We start from the raw sequence: 13328 nt of genomic DNA, 5'->3' as shown, positions 1-13328 counted from the left end.
CATGACAGGTGTCACCTAACTGTGAGGTAACAGTTACACGAAGTCGCATATCGTTTGAAAAAGTCCGTGCATAAAAGAACTCTCATTGCATTGGAAATTGGAATCTCACTGCGTCTCCACGCTGACTGCATTGACTCAGGCCTCCGAGGGTCGTCCTGACGTCTACCTACAGGCTCGGGAGCTGTTTACCGCGGTGGCCGTCTCCCGTTGTCAGATGTTATGGATACTAATGGAGGAAACTCGTCGCTGCGTGCTAGACACAATTATACGAAATTGTGTTTTATGCCGTTTGTCAGCCCCAACTGCGCTAGTTTGACGCTTTTGGATGTCATCAAGTCAGTTAGATTCAGTGAATGGATGAATAACAAGGCTGAACTGCTGCCGATTAATGATGATTGCCACTTACGTCAGAGTTGAGCCGGTGAGGTCGGCGCTATCACCTACCGCGGGGCCATTTACACTGAGCGGCACGTCTTCTGGCGCCCGCCGACCTTTCAGTATCGGCCGCCGCTCGGCGCCGCGCCGGGGCAGCAGTCAGTGGTGCGGTTAAACATTGACCGCTGATGACGTCAGCGGCGTCCGTCTGATGGCGTCACTGGCGGCGGCGGCGGCTCGGGCCGGCCCCGGCTCCCTGGAGTAGAGATTGCAATCCCGGAACGTTTTGCCAATCCCGGGATCCCGAAAGTTTTTATTTCGGGATCCCGGGATCCCGGGATCCCGGCATTGTCACTAAATGTCGTAAGAGTGATTTCCTACTGACATATTTTGCGTCTTTAAGCTTACCACAAACAAAGAGGCAACCAAAAGCCATCCTTAGACCATGTCATTTGCATTAAAAACGATTGAATTTGCGAATAAAACGCTTCGATTTGATTAGCATTAGCATTTATTCCCAATTGGCCTTCATAAAACTGTGCGTCGACCAGATCGTTTACTAGACAGGTTCCAGCACATCCACGCCTCACTCACTCTTCGTCTACGCTACTCGTAGTTAGCGCGACAGTTTTAAGCCATTGCCATGTTGGTCTACTTAAAAACTCGCAACCAGTGTACGCCAACTTTGGCAGCTCCCTATTTCACAGTGTTTTCAAAACGTCGCTTGGTCACTTTACCTCCTTCCGGTTCCGCTTTCATCATTAATGTCTCTCAGAATTTGCTCGAAAGTCGCTTTGAGAGCAGAGTCACTGACTGGGAGAGCTCCACTCTACCGTCTTCAACGTCTGAATCAGTGAGCTGTGCCGTCACTTGCGTGACATCTGTGAAATCTTTCTGCGACACGAGCTCAAAGACTGTCTTGATGACCTCCTTTGTTCCGGCCACGGACGGGCAAGTCAGAATCGCTGAACGATCTGTGATCCTGATAAAGATGTTGCAGCGCTGATGCTGCATTTTTTTTTTTTTGGCTTTCGGGACCTTTTTTCGTACGTATTTAAGCGGCTTAACCGCTGTGGGTGATACCCGAGAGCTACCAACACGGTCGATTGTGGACGGCCAATACGGGGTGCCAGCTAAATAGTTTATCTGCTTTATGTCACGCAGCACAATAAACAGTGTAAACAAGACTCGTGCAGCGGCTGCATTCTTTTTAAGGTGAAAAACTGTTCTTTTCGGGATCCCGGGATTGGCAGAATTTCGGGATCGGGATCGGGATTAAAATCCCGCCGGGATCCCGGGATCCCGATCCCGGGATTGCAATCTCTACCCTGGAGTCGCCGTGGAGCGCGGCTCGGCCCGCCGGGACTGACAGGCTGCCCGGGCCGGTCCCGGCTCCCTGGAGTCGCTGTGGAGCGCGGACCGGCCGCCCGTCGGGATTGACTGACTGTTGGGGCCGGCCCCGGCTCCCTGGAGTCGCTGTGGAGCGCGGACCGGCCGCCGGGACTGACTGACTGCCCGCGGCGGTACCGGGCACGTGCTGTCGGCGCGCCGCCGCCGGCCGCCCCCGGGACCGCCGCGCCGGGCGCCACTTTCTCATTTGGCGGCGGCTGAGACCTCACTGGGCTGTGGGGTTGGGTCACAGGGAGGGGTGCGGCTCAGAGGGAGGGGTGTGCGGCTGGCTCATAGGGAGGGGTGTGCGGCTGGGCTGTGGGTCTGGTCAGAAGAGGACGGTCGAAATCGACTGATGGTGCGTCTGTCTATCAGTGCCGATGTGAGGCTTAGGTCGGTGACTGGTGTAGGGTGATGCCAAGGCAGTGGGTGGATGACCGGCTGGTTTACTCTATTCGTGCTGACCGGGTGTGCTCTGTTTTCTCGCCAGGACTGGTTTCAGCGAGAAGGAATGGCCCATCACCGGCGGAACGTGGGGTACCGGCGGCAACAGCTATCCGGAGGTGGTCATCACGGGGTGAGTGCCCTGTCGGCTACACGTGGGGTGATCAGTGGTCACCTGTACCTCCCCTCCCCTCAACAACAGCTACCCGGAGGTGGTCATCACCGGGTGAGTGTACACGGGCCACCCACTACTCATGCCCACATCTGCCCCCACAGCTGCCCGTGGGGTGGTCGTCGGTCCCCACGACACACCAGCCCCCAAGACACCCTACCCCAGTCACAACCCCAGGGTGAGTCTCGGCGCCATGCAGGGCCCCGTTGGCCCAGCCTGTGCTGCGAGGCCTCTCAAAGCCACACCGGCTAGTTTCCCACCTCTAGCTAGTGTCTCATCTACCCCGAATAGAGTGAGTTATGTCATCTCCGTTTGCCCATTCTTACCAGGTCGTATAGCTTTCTAGTGAGGCGTCCACTCTTCAGTTTAGTCTGTCACGTATGCGCTGCTAACATGTTTCAACTCTGACTTTTTATTGGATAACTTTCCCGTCTCTCCGGCCCGAGTTTCGGGAAGTCCCTGCCCTCGGCAGCGTCACTACCGTGGTTGCCGGGGCCCCTGTAACGCTTCCTCTGTCCGGAGTCGGGACCCGCCACTAACCGCTCTGCCCTGTCCTCAGCCACGCCGACGGCAGCGTCAAATTTTGGGACGCCACCGCCGTCAGCTTCCAGGTGCTGTACAAGCTGAAGGTGTCCCGGGTGCTGGAGCGACAGCGCCGGTCTCAGGTCAGACTCGCACACCTCTCCCTGGCGCCCTCCCTCTGTCTCTGTCTGTCGGTCTGTGACTGGATGTCCGGATCTGTGTCGAACTATCTCAGTCTGCCTTTATCCCTCCCTGTTCATTTCCATTCCTCACTTTTTCCCTTCCTGTCATTGTGCCCCCTTTACTCCACCCTCCTTTTCTGCTTCCTTCTTCCCTCTCCCCTCTTTTTACAATCCTCTTCTTTTTTGTTTCTCCTCTACGGGAAGGTGGGGTAAGACGGCCCAGCGGGGCAAGACGGACCACCAGCCCTCCCGGCTGAACGGCTGCTGGTATCTACTGCTTTATGCACTCACTATGTTTGTTTTCCTTCGTAACAATGGCCACCTTGAGCTCATGCTGCTAGGATGCATAGCTTTTGAGTTATTGAGAAAAATGTTGTTTTTCGTCAAACCGATCTAATATAAGAGGTCTACGGGTGATTCAATTACGGCGCCTTTCTTGCATGATTAGTTTCTATTTTGCACTTCACTGTGAAGAACAAAGTTATAAACTTAGTTATAGTCACATTTTAGGAAAGGCAAGGTTTTGCAATGTTGGGCTATTTGACATATACGTCATGATAATAACAGAATTTAGATTTGGGGCAAGACGGACCACTGTGGTCCATCTTACCCTGTGGTGGTCCATTGTACCCTGCAAGTGCATATGGAAAGTTCTTTTCCAAAACATTGACACAAGTTTAAGTAAGCTAATTTTTCAGGAAGGAGTCTTTGTTGCATGTGAGCCATGCATGCAAGTGCTCAGTTAGCATGCATTCATGCCAAACGACAATCAACACACATGTTCCCAGCTTTTAGCTGCACTTCCATCACACATGAGTAAAGAATAAAGGCTCATTTTGTTATTTTACCATTCTGGTTACTTTTTCTTACTAGAGTACAGAGCAGAAGTGTAACACACATGAACGGATAGCAGGCACTGCTGGGTGGTCCGTCTTACCCCACGTTTTTTCTTGTCTGAGTTTTTGACATGTCCATCTTTAAGAGCATCCACCACCTAGATGTCTTTAATTTGAAATTTAGTCTTTACACATATCAACAGAGGAAGGATTGAGCATTCCCAAGACTATAAATAATATGAATTACGAGAGCAGTGTAGCAAGATATGCGGCCTCAAACCTTAGCTGGTCCGTCTTACCCCACCTTCCCCTACTTCATTTTGACCTCTCCCTTTTCTCGGATTCTTGTCCTGGCCCCTCTATCTCCTCTCTCCCGTCTCGGCGTGCCACGGCCATTTGCCATCCACTCTGTGTCCTCCTCCTCCCCTCTCCCTCTCCGCGGCCGCTCGCCATCCACTCTCTGACCTCTTTCGTCTCCTCTTTCATCCTCTCTCCTCTCTCCCTCTGCCGCTCGCCATCCAATCCGTTTCGGTCGCCTCCGGCTGTTTGCCAACGACCGCGCCGCGGCTGTATGAGGCGGTGACCGCGCTGCAATACGCCGAGTCGGTGCGCGCCCCGCGGCCCGATCGGTGCCGTTTGACTCGGTGGCAGCTCTCGGGGGCCGTTTGAAGTGCGCTCGGGCGAGTCGCGATCGGTAAACAGTCGCGGTGCGCTCAGTGATTGGAGTCGGCGGGGCGGGAGGATAGGCAGGGCTGCCGCTGACGGGACGGGACACGGCACCGACTGGGAAACGGAGGGCGCCCGCACTGTGCGGTGCTTTGGAACGTGATGGTGGCTTGGTTGGTGGCGTGCTGTGGTGACATACATTGGTGGTATATTTTAGTGATGTTTGTTTGCAACCTGTGTCGGTGACCTGTGTCTGTGACCTGTCACTGACCTGTGTCACCTGTGTCTGTGACCTGTCACTGACCTGTGTCACCTGTGTCTGTGAACTGTCACTGACCTGTGTCACCTGTGTCTGTGTCACTGACCTGTGTCACCTGTGTCTGTGAACTGTGTCACTGACATGGGTCACCTGTGTCTGTGAGCTGTCACTGACCTGTCACTGACCTGTGTCACTTGTGACCTGTCACTGACCTCTGCCACCTGTATCTGTGACCTGTCACTGACCTGTGTCACCTGTATCTGTGACCTGTCACTGACCTGTGTCACCTGTGTCTGTGTCAGGACGGCGACACGGAGGACCAGCTGGCCGTACAGCAGGTGGTGCTCTGTCCCGAGAGCCGGCAGCTGGCCGTCGCCGGAGCATCCTATGTCATACACTTCCGATTCAGCAGAAACGAAAAGAACGCCGAGGTGCCGGTAAGGAGCTCCAGCCTCCCCTACTGCCTACGGGAGCCGCGGCAAAGGAGTCCGTATCCCCTGCAGCGTCCCGGCTAGCGGCTCTGGGTCACTGGTGCTCCAATGATGGTTGCCATTTTCGTATACTGATAAACTTGACTATCCTGTTGTAATTAAGTCACCGCGATACATGACTAACCATGATGGCAAGTCCGCTGGACGGTAGCATGGATCGTGTGGCCCCCGAGGCGGCTCCTGCCGGCAGCCTCCAGTCGCCACCCTCGTTCCCTCCTTCCTCGCCGACCGGTCCCCCAGGGTCGGCCGACGCAACTTGTCCGGCGGCGACCGAACCCGACTGGCATCTAAATTGAAATCTGAAATGCCTGTCGGCGCTGGTGGGCGGCGTGGGCCGACCGGGGCGGCCGGACCGGTCTGTGGTCCCGAGGGGCAGGCGGCCGAGGCGGCCGGCCGCGCTCCGCCGGGCGCCCGGCCGCGCTCCGCCGGGCGCCCGGCGGCGCTCCGCCCGGCGGCCGCGATTGAAAGGCTCCGTTGATTTTCATTATTTGAAGTTACGACAGGCTATTGTGCTTGGGGCCATAAAAGGCATATAAAGCCGTCAGTCGGCTGCGTAGATCTATATAAGTGGTGATTGTGCCGCGATCGGTGGCTGTTTGTTGTTTGTGCGACTGTGAGTGTGACGCAGTGGGCCGTCCGTCTGTCGCAGTGTCTGGAGATCCCCATCGTGTACGAGACGTACGGCGACTCGGACCGGGACCCTCCCAGCGGCGACCCGGCCGTCACCGTCCGGCCGGCCGACTCCATCGCCGGAGTCAACGGCAAAAAGGTACGGCCCGCTACCCGACCCAACCCAACCCCAGACCCAGACCCAGACCCAGACCCAGCCTAGACACAGACCCAGACCCAGACCCAGACCCGACCCGACCCGGCCGTCACCGCCCGCCCGGCCGACACTATCGCCGGCGTCAACGGCAAAAAGGTACGGTCTCTGGTGGTCTCTGAACCCTCTGAAGATCTTCGTGGTGACTGCTGTGACCTTCTGCTTGCCCTGGGTCCCTTTGGCGACTTCTTAGTTGAGGCGACCTCTGGTAACCTTTTATGACAGGCGGAGCTCTCACTGCCGGTGCGGTGCCGGTCTGGACGCTCTGGTGACCCTGTGGTGACCTCTGTGACCCTATTCTGACCCCTGTGACCCGCTGTTTCAGGCGGAGCTCTCCCTACCGGTACGGTGCCGGTCGGGCCCGATCCGGCGGCCCCCCGGCTTCCACCCGGAGCTGGTGTGTATCACACCGGCCGTCAACGGAGAGCCGCCCGGCGTCATCTCCAGTGTGGCCGTCAACTCGGCATACGGACTGTGAGTGGCGTGGACAGGAGGGGGCGGGGTGAATATTCAGGGACTGGAACAGAATAACTCGGCTTACGGACTGTGAGTGGCGGATTTATATAGATATAGGTTTGTTTGTTTTGTTTTGTTGGGTTAGGCCCTTTCGGTCCAATGAGACCATTTCAGAGCCGGGGGATGATAGGATATAGGGGGAGACATTGGTCTGGGCAGGCACCCTAGAGAGTTGCCGGGGCTGAGCTTGTCCGAATGGACAGGCCGACCAGTCCCCCACGCGACTGGTCTTCCCACGCGAACCGTTCCTGGTGGTTGCCAGCACCCCTCCCTGGGAGTCACCGCCACCTCCAACGGTCCTCTTCCACACTGGACTTGTGAGGCCGCTACCGCAAAACGCCCCCGCCGAACAGCGACGGACTGCCGCCGAGGAGACGCTAGCCGGACTGCCGAACCCGGACGTCCAGGCTTTCACGGACGGCTCGGCCACAGCCGGCACAGAACGAGGCGGAGCAGGGGCAGTCGTCTATAGGAGCGGCAGGGAAGTGAAGAGGATCCGAGCGCCAGCGGGGCGCTTCACGTCGAGCTACACAGCGGAGCTTCTCGCTCTACGAGAGACACTCAAATACATCGAGTCCATCCTCACCGATCAAGACCCTGCACTCAATATCCAGCTGTGCACCGACTCCCTATCATCCCTCATGCGTCTGAGGGAAGGCCCGGCCAACCAGACTGAACGGGTCGCTGACCAAGTCTGGCTATCCCTCCGGCGACTAGGACGACGCCACCGCGTGGACCTTCAATGGGTTCCCGGTCACGCGGGAGTCGCCGGCAACGAGATCGCCGATGCCGTGGCCAGGGAGGCCGCTGAGCTGCCGCAGGACGGGACACCCATCACCTTCGCGGCGGCCAAGAGCCTGCTGAAGCGCCACGTGAGCAGAGAGTGGGTGGAGAGCACGCGCCACTCCCGACCGGCGCCCGCGACCCGCCCGCACCTAAGCCACGACTACCACGATGTCGTCGGCCCGGGCAGGGTCAGGCTGGCAGACAGGCTCGGCCTGTCTAGGAGAGAGGGCACCGCTCTGGCGCGCCTCCGGACCGGCCACTCTCCTGCCCTGCAAGCTTACCGTCACTTCATCGGGGCGGAGGAGGACGATGGGTGCCCGACCTGCGACGGCGGAGTCAGGGAGGACGCGGAACACTTCCTGACGTCGTGCCCCGCGACGGCCCGCGTCCGTCACGACGTTTTCGGGAGAGAGGACCCGACGCTGCGGGAGGTCTTCGCTGACCCATGCCGGGTTATCGAGTTCCTGCGGCGCCTGGGCCGACTATAGAGCGCCCACGGCGCTGGACACTCTGGCGGGGTGCTGGGTTCTCCGGCCCTACCCGGCGTCTGAGTCCGCCGGAACCCGCCCGGGGGCCTGCTGCCCTCCCTGCGCGGACGTCGCAAGTGTCGCCCCCGAGGGGGGCTGGGACCCTCACGGGCCCCCCATGTGGGCCCACCGGGCCCGACGGCCGGAACGACAACAACAACAACAACCAGTCCCCCAAGCACTCTCTGCACCCGGCTACGGGGTGCGCTCCCTCGGGAGCAGCGGTGCCGCTCCAAGGGAGCAGCCCGCATGAGATAAAGGTGCCTGTCCAGCCCGGAGTGGGGGTTGCGGCGTGGAGGATAAGGATTTCAGTCTCCTGAGGATAGAAGCATGGAACGGTGTGCAGAGATATAGGATAACTGACAGATTATAGAGTAACTCGGCATACGGACTGTGAGTGGTGGAATGGAGGGGTGTTTACTGGAACTGGGATAGAGTAATTCGGCTACCAAACGCTGTTCGATGACCATCTATGTAGTACATTCAGCAAAGTTGAATCGTAAGCACTGAATATGAAGTGTTTTGTAGATGATTCCGAGCACAGCGTAGACAGCTAAGAGCGTCAAGTGCCACCATTAGCGTTCTGCTGTTGACTCTGACCTGAATTGTGGCCCCGCTGTGACCTGTGCCCCGCCGGTCGACAGGCTGGCGTACGGTAACGAGAGTGGCCTGGTGATCGTCGACACTGTTCAGCGTACCTGTCTGCTGAACCTGGGCACCCCGGACCTGTACGGGCCGGCCGACCCGTACCAGCGCGCGCCGCGGTCACCGAAACAGCGGGCAGAGGAGGCCGATCTGGGCCGGTCACCCGACTCCGAACAGGTACAGAAGGGGTCAGGGGAGGGACGGGAGGGACAGAGGGCCGACCTGGGCCGGTCACCCGACTCCGAATAGGTACAGAGGGGGCAGGGACTGGGGCCGACCTGGGCTGGTCACCCGACTCCGAACAGGTAGGTACAGAAGGGGACGGTAGTAGGGTATAGTATAGTATAGTATAGTGTATAGTGTATTGTTGAGACCATCCACACCGTGGCTATTCAAGTCTCCCGTCATACATGTTGTAAAAGCAAAGTGACGCTAAAATATCGACAAGTTGTACATACACATAATGCCACATTACACACGATAAAACATATACTGCGATAAAAACATGATAAGAAAAGTGGGATGAGCTAAGCGTGAGCACATGACTAGGTGATGCATTCCCTTACTGCCAGTTTGAAAGCACGGTAGGTCGGCGCGTCGCGGGCGGCGCGCGGCAGACCATTCCAGGCGACCGCCGCACGGTAAGTAAAGGCCTTCTGGCTTGAGGCCAGCCTGCAGCGCTGCAGGTGCAGGTCGCCGTCCTCCGATCCGCGGGTGCCCCGGGACGACACAGCACTGCGGGGCACCAGGAGCTCCCGCACGCTGGAGGGCGCGCCGTCCGCCCGCAGCAGCCCCCACACCTTTGCGACGTCCCGGCGCGCCACCAGGGTCTCGATCCTCGGCCAATCAAGATAATTTAGAGTCGGTGTAATGTGTTCGTGTTTCTTTATCCCTCCCACAATCCTGGCCGAAAAATTGATAACTTTTTGAAGGTTGTGCATCTGCCCTCTGGCCGCCCCACCCCAGACGCACAGACAGTAAGTGATATGTGGGAAAACATAGGCCTGAATGATGGTTTTGAGAACTTGACTAGTGAAGTAATGCCTGAACCTGTATAGCGAGAAGAGAATTTTGTTGCACTTTCGGACGATACAAGATATGTGCTCCTCCCATGACAGAACGGCATCTGCAGTGACGCCGAGGATTTTGACTGCTTTAGAAGGTAGAATTGTAGAGTTTTCTACAACAAAACAGAAGTTTTGTGTTTTTACTACGTTATGTTTGCTGCCAACTATCATGAAGTCAGTTTTGCTGCTGTTCATTTTCAAGGAGTTTACTCCGAACCAGGCATGGAGCTCGCGCATGGTGAGCTCCAGCCTAGCTCGGAGCTCGGCCAGACCCGGTCCGTCAGGGGAGGAACAGTCTATGTGGAGAGTGTCGTCCGCGTATGAGATGAGGTGGCCATGGGTCAGATGCGCCGGAAGGTCCGAAGTGAACAAAATGAAGAGGATTGTAGGGCTAGGAGAGTAGGGCTAGGAGAGGCTCGACTTCGTCTCCGTGATCCCTTTCGTGTGTCACCCCCGACACCTCCGTGTCCCACCCGTCCATTCCCGTGTCCCGCTGACCGACCCCTGCGCCTGCCATGTCCCACTGACTGACCCCGTGCCCCTGTCGTGTGCCACTGACTGACCCGCCCTGCCCCTGCCGTGTGCCGTCAGATCAACGGGCTGTGCCTGTCGCCGACGGCGGGCAAACAGGGCGGCGTGGGCAGCGTGTCGCCGCGCGGCCGCGACGTGCAGCGCTCCCGCTCACAAGGTACCGGCCGCCGTCTGGTCAAGGCGCACAGTGTGATGGAGGAGCCCACCTCGCCGCTGGCGCCGCAGCTCTCGGCCACGGCCGCCGCCGCCGCCGCCGCTGCCGGGCCCCACCTGCGCGTCTGGCGCACCAGGCAGTGCAAGAGTTTCGGTACAGGACTGGATGGAGCGCGAGCTGGCTGTGGTGTTCCCTGCCCGGACGTAGTGGGCCGCTGTCGGACTGCACCGCCGTCACCCTGCCCCGTCGGTGTTGGTCGCGCGCCCGGCCGCCGCGCCTGTACATACGCCGTGTGGGAGGCCGGCGCCGCGGAGCCTCTGGACTAGCGCTGCTCGGTGGCGGCCCGAGACTCCACTCCCTGACCCGTGCTGTCCGTGCCGCGCCGGTGGATGGATAACTCCGGGGTGCTCAGTGTCAACTCCTAACGCTAGCGCGTCACTGTCGAGCATGACCTCAGCTGTCTCCGACTAGTGTACAGATATTTTGTGTACCCGTTGGACCTTTTTGGTAGGCGGCGGCTCTAGGGTAGCTGTGGGTGTAGGGTAGCTGTGGGCGCCGGGGTCGGGTCGGGTCGTTCCCTGTCGGTGTCCCCGGTGACCGGTCGTTGCCTGCCCTCCCCACTGATCACCCTCCCGCTGTCAGTCGGACAATGTAGCGCGGCGCCCTGCGGAGCTCGGCCCGGCGCCGCTGTACATACGGGCGGGCGCGCCGAGACTGTGTGTAGAGCTGCCCGCCGCGCCGGCCGGCGGCTGTACAGCCGGAGCGCCGGTCGGCCGGCCACTGCGTGTTCCGTGTCGCCGGCCAGGTCCCGCCGCCGCCGCTCGGTGGCTGTACAGTACCGACGGAGACAGCTCAGACGCGCCGCCACTAATGCACTCGATGGGTGTCGCGCTAGGCTCAACTGCGGTTCTGGGTGTATACTAACTGGATCACCAACCAATGACTTGTAAAATGTGGCATTTTGATTACGATGGATCGTTAAAGTAACGTACTTTCCGTTTTACCAGTGCAGTTCTAAGATGTCCCTATTCTCTTGATAATCAACTGCCTTGAGGGCTGCAACTTATCATTACTTGGATACTGTAACTGAGCTCTATTTAGGCCGTATGCAACATGCGTGGTTTGTGTTCTAGTTTTCCGCCTCTGTTGGAGCCGTGTGCTGCCCTCTGTGACCTCTGTGACTTGTCTGATCAGTATATGTCCCGTACGGTGAGCCGCGTGTGACCTGCGACCCTGGCGGCGCCCGCAGAGCGGCTAGACACCCAGCAGACTGCCTCGCGCAGCAGCAGTCTGAGCAGTCTGGAGAACATCAGCTCAGAGGCCATCGTCTGCCTGCAGTTCGCCGACACGTTCGTCAACAAATCCGGTAAGGGCGGCTTCAAAGCCGGTACGTGCGGCCTCTCAGCCGGTACGTGCAGGAACAAATCCGTTACGTGCGGCTATTACAAATCTGATATGTGCAATTGTGCAGCTATAACCGATCCGGTACGCTAAGTTCGACAGCAAATCCGGCTCGTTCGGAAACAAATCGAATAGATGCGGCAGCAAATTCTGGATGCTCGCGGACGCGCCCATCCCCTCCGCGCCCAGTTTGGGCAGCTGTATGTACCGGCGGCTGAGCGGCCACGGCTGACTGTGCGATATCCGAGTGAATCAGCTGCAGCTGCTGTCTGTGCCCGGTGCTCTGATCTAGCGCCGTGTCTGCGGGCCTGCCGTGTGTCTGACCCTGTCTGTGTGTGTGTGTCTGCGGCAGAATCTTCCACATGTCCGTGTCTGCTGGTGGGCACTTCGCTGGGCAGCACACTGATCGTGCAGGTGGCCCTGCCGCGCAGCGCCGACCGGACCACCCAGGCCGTCAGCGTAGCGCCCACAGGTCAGTAACAGGGGTCACAGGTCAGTGCCAGGTCAGCGCCGGTCACCAGGTCAGTAACAGCGCCGACCGCGCCACACAGGCCGTCAGCGTGGCGCCCACAGGTCAGTATCGGGAGGCACACCGGACCACCAGTCACAGGTCAGTACCAGGGGTCAACGCCGGTCACGGGTCAGTACCAGTGCCAGTTGTCTATATACTCTGACCAGTACCAGGTCACCGTCGACCGCGCCACCTAGGCCGTCAGTGTGGCCTCCACAGGTCAGTATCCAGGGGTCACCCTCCGACCACAGACCAGAGACTACCACAGAAATGTTTGCACAAAACACTTGAGCCTGGAAATGGTGCGCGGGAAGTGCTTATTTAAAATGAGCCAGCAATCCTGCTGCCTGCAATCACTTCAGTTGGATGTAGCGTCATTCCCAATGATCGCGCCGTGTCTCTATTGCTCAGAATCAGGATGATACCTGTCGGTGTGAGAGGAACTGACGCTGTGACCGCCCCGTCCAGCTGCCGTCGGTCTCACTGACGGTGCCAGTGAGCAGTCTGTCCGTCGACTGTTAATCTGACTGTGACTGACCGTCCTGTCTGTCCGCCGACAGGGTCGATTTTCCGTCTGAACGGCGCCATGCAGTGTATCGCGCTGCTCGACTGCAGCGGGGCGCGGATACCGGCGGCCGCCGAGACCTGGCGAGACGGGAACAAGGAACGAACACGTGAGTACACGAGGGTAAACGGGACGGAACAGGGGCGCGGATACCGGCCGCCGCCGAGACCTGGCGAGATGGAAACAAAGAACGAACACGTGAGTAGACGAGGGTAAACGGGACGGGGCGCGGATACCGGCCGCCGCCGAGACCTGGCGAGACGGAAACAAAGAGCGGACCCGTGAGTAGAGGGAAGGGGTGGGATGGGACGGGACGGGACGGGACGGGACGGGACGGAACGGGACGGAAGCAGGGATTAACATATCCGCTGTGAACATAATACAGTGTACAGTGTTCGTTAGGAGACAGGGAAGGATACAGGGGCATTACCCACCTCGATAACCCAACTAGGCGTGTACCTCGATA

At 58.6% G+C, this 13328-nt stretch overlaps 1 protein-coding gene across 4 annotated transcripts in view; it reads left to right on the top strand.

The window, feature by feature from the left end:
- The window catches only part of LOC122369836 (syntaxin-binding protein 5-like), a 59234-nt gene that overhangs the window by 29915 nt on the left and 15991 nt on the right, over positions 1-13328 (top strand). For all 4 annotated transcript variants that reach the window (XM_043344904.1, XM_043344901.1, XM_043344903.1 and 1 more), the window contains 10 exons: positions 2255-2341; positions 2940-3045; positions 5148-5282; positions 5986-6105; positions 6485-6633; positions 8633-8810; positions 10292-10388; positions 11635-11751; positions 12139-12258; positions 12858-12971. In XM_043344904.1, the coding sequence (XP_043200839.1) occupies positions 2255-2341; positions 2940-3045; positions 5148-5282; positions 5986-6105; positions 6485-6633; positions 8633-8810; positions 10292-10388; positions 11635-11751; positions 12139-12258; positions 12858-12971 (1223 nt within the window). The remainder of the gene's footprint in view (positions 1-2254; positions 2342-2939; positions 3046-5147; positions 5283-5985; positions 6106-6484; positions 6634-8632; positions 8811-10291; positions 10389-11634; positions 11752-12138; positions 12259-12857; positions 12972-13328) is intronic.

The sequence above is a fragment of the Amphibalanus amphitrite genome, unplaced genomic scaffold, assembly GCF_019059575.1.
Source record: "Amphibalanus amphitrite isolate SeventyFive unplaced genomic scaffold, NRLGWU_Aamphi_draft 001077F_arrow, whole genome shotgun sequence".
NCBI classification, from domain to species: Eukaryota; Metazoa; Arthropoda; class Thecostraca; order Balanomorpha; family Balanidae; genus Amphibalanus; species Amphibalanus amphitrite.
This window is presented reverse-complemented; position numbering and strand designations above follow the sequence as displayed.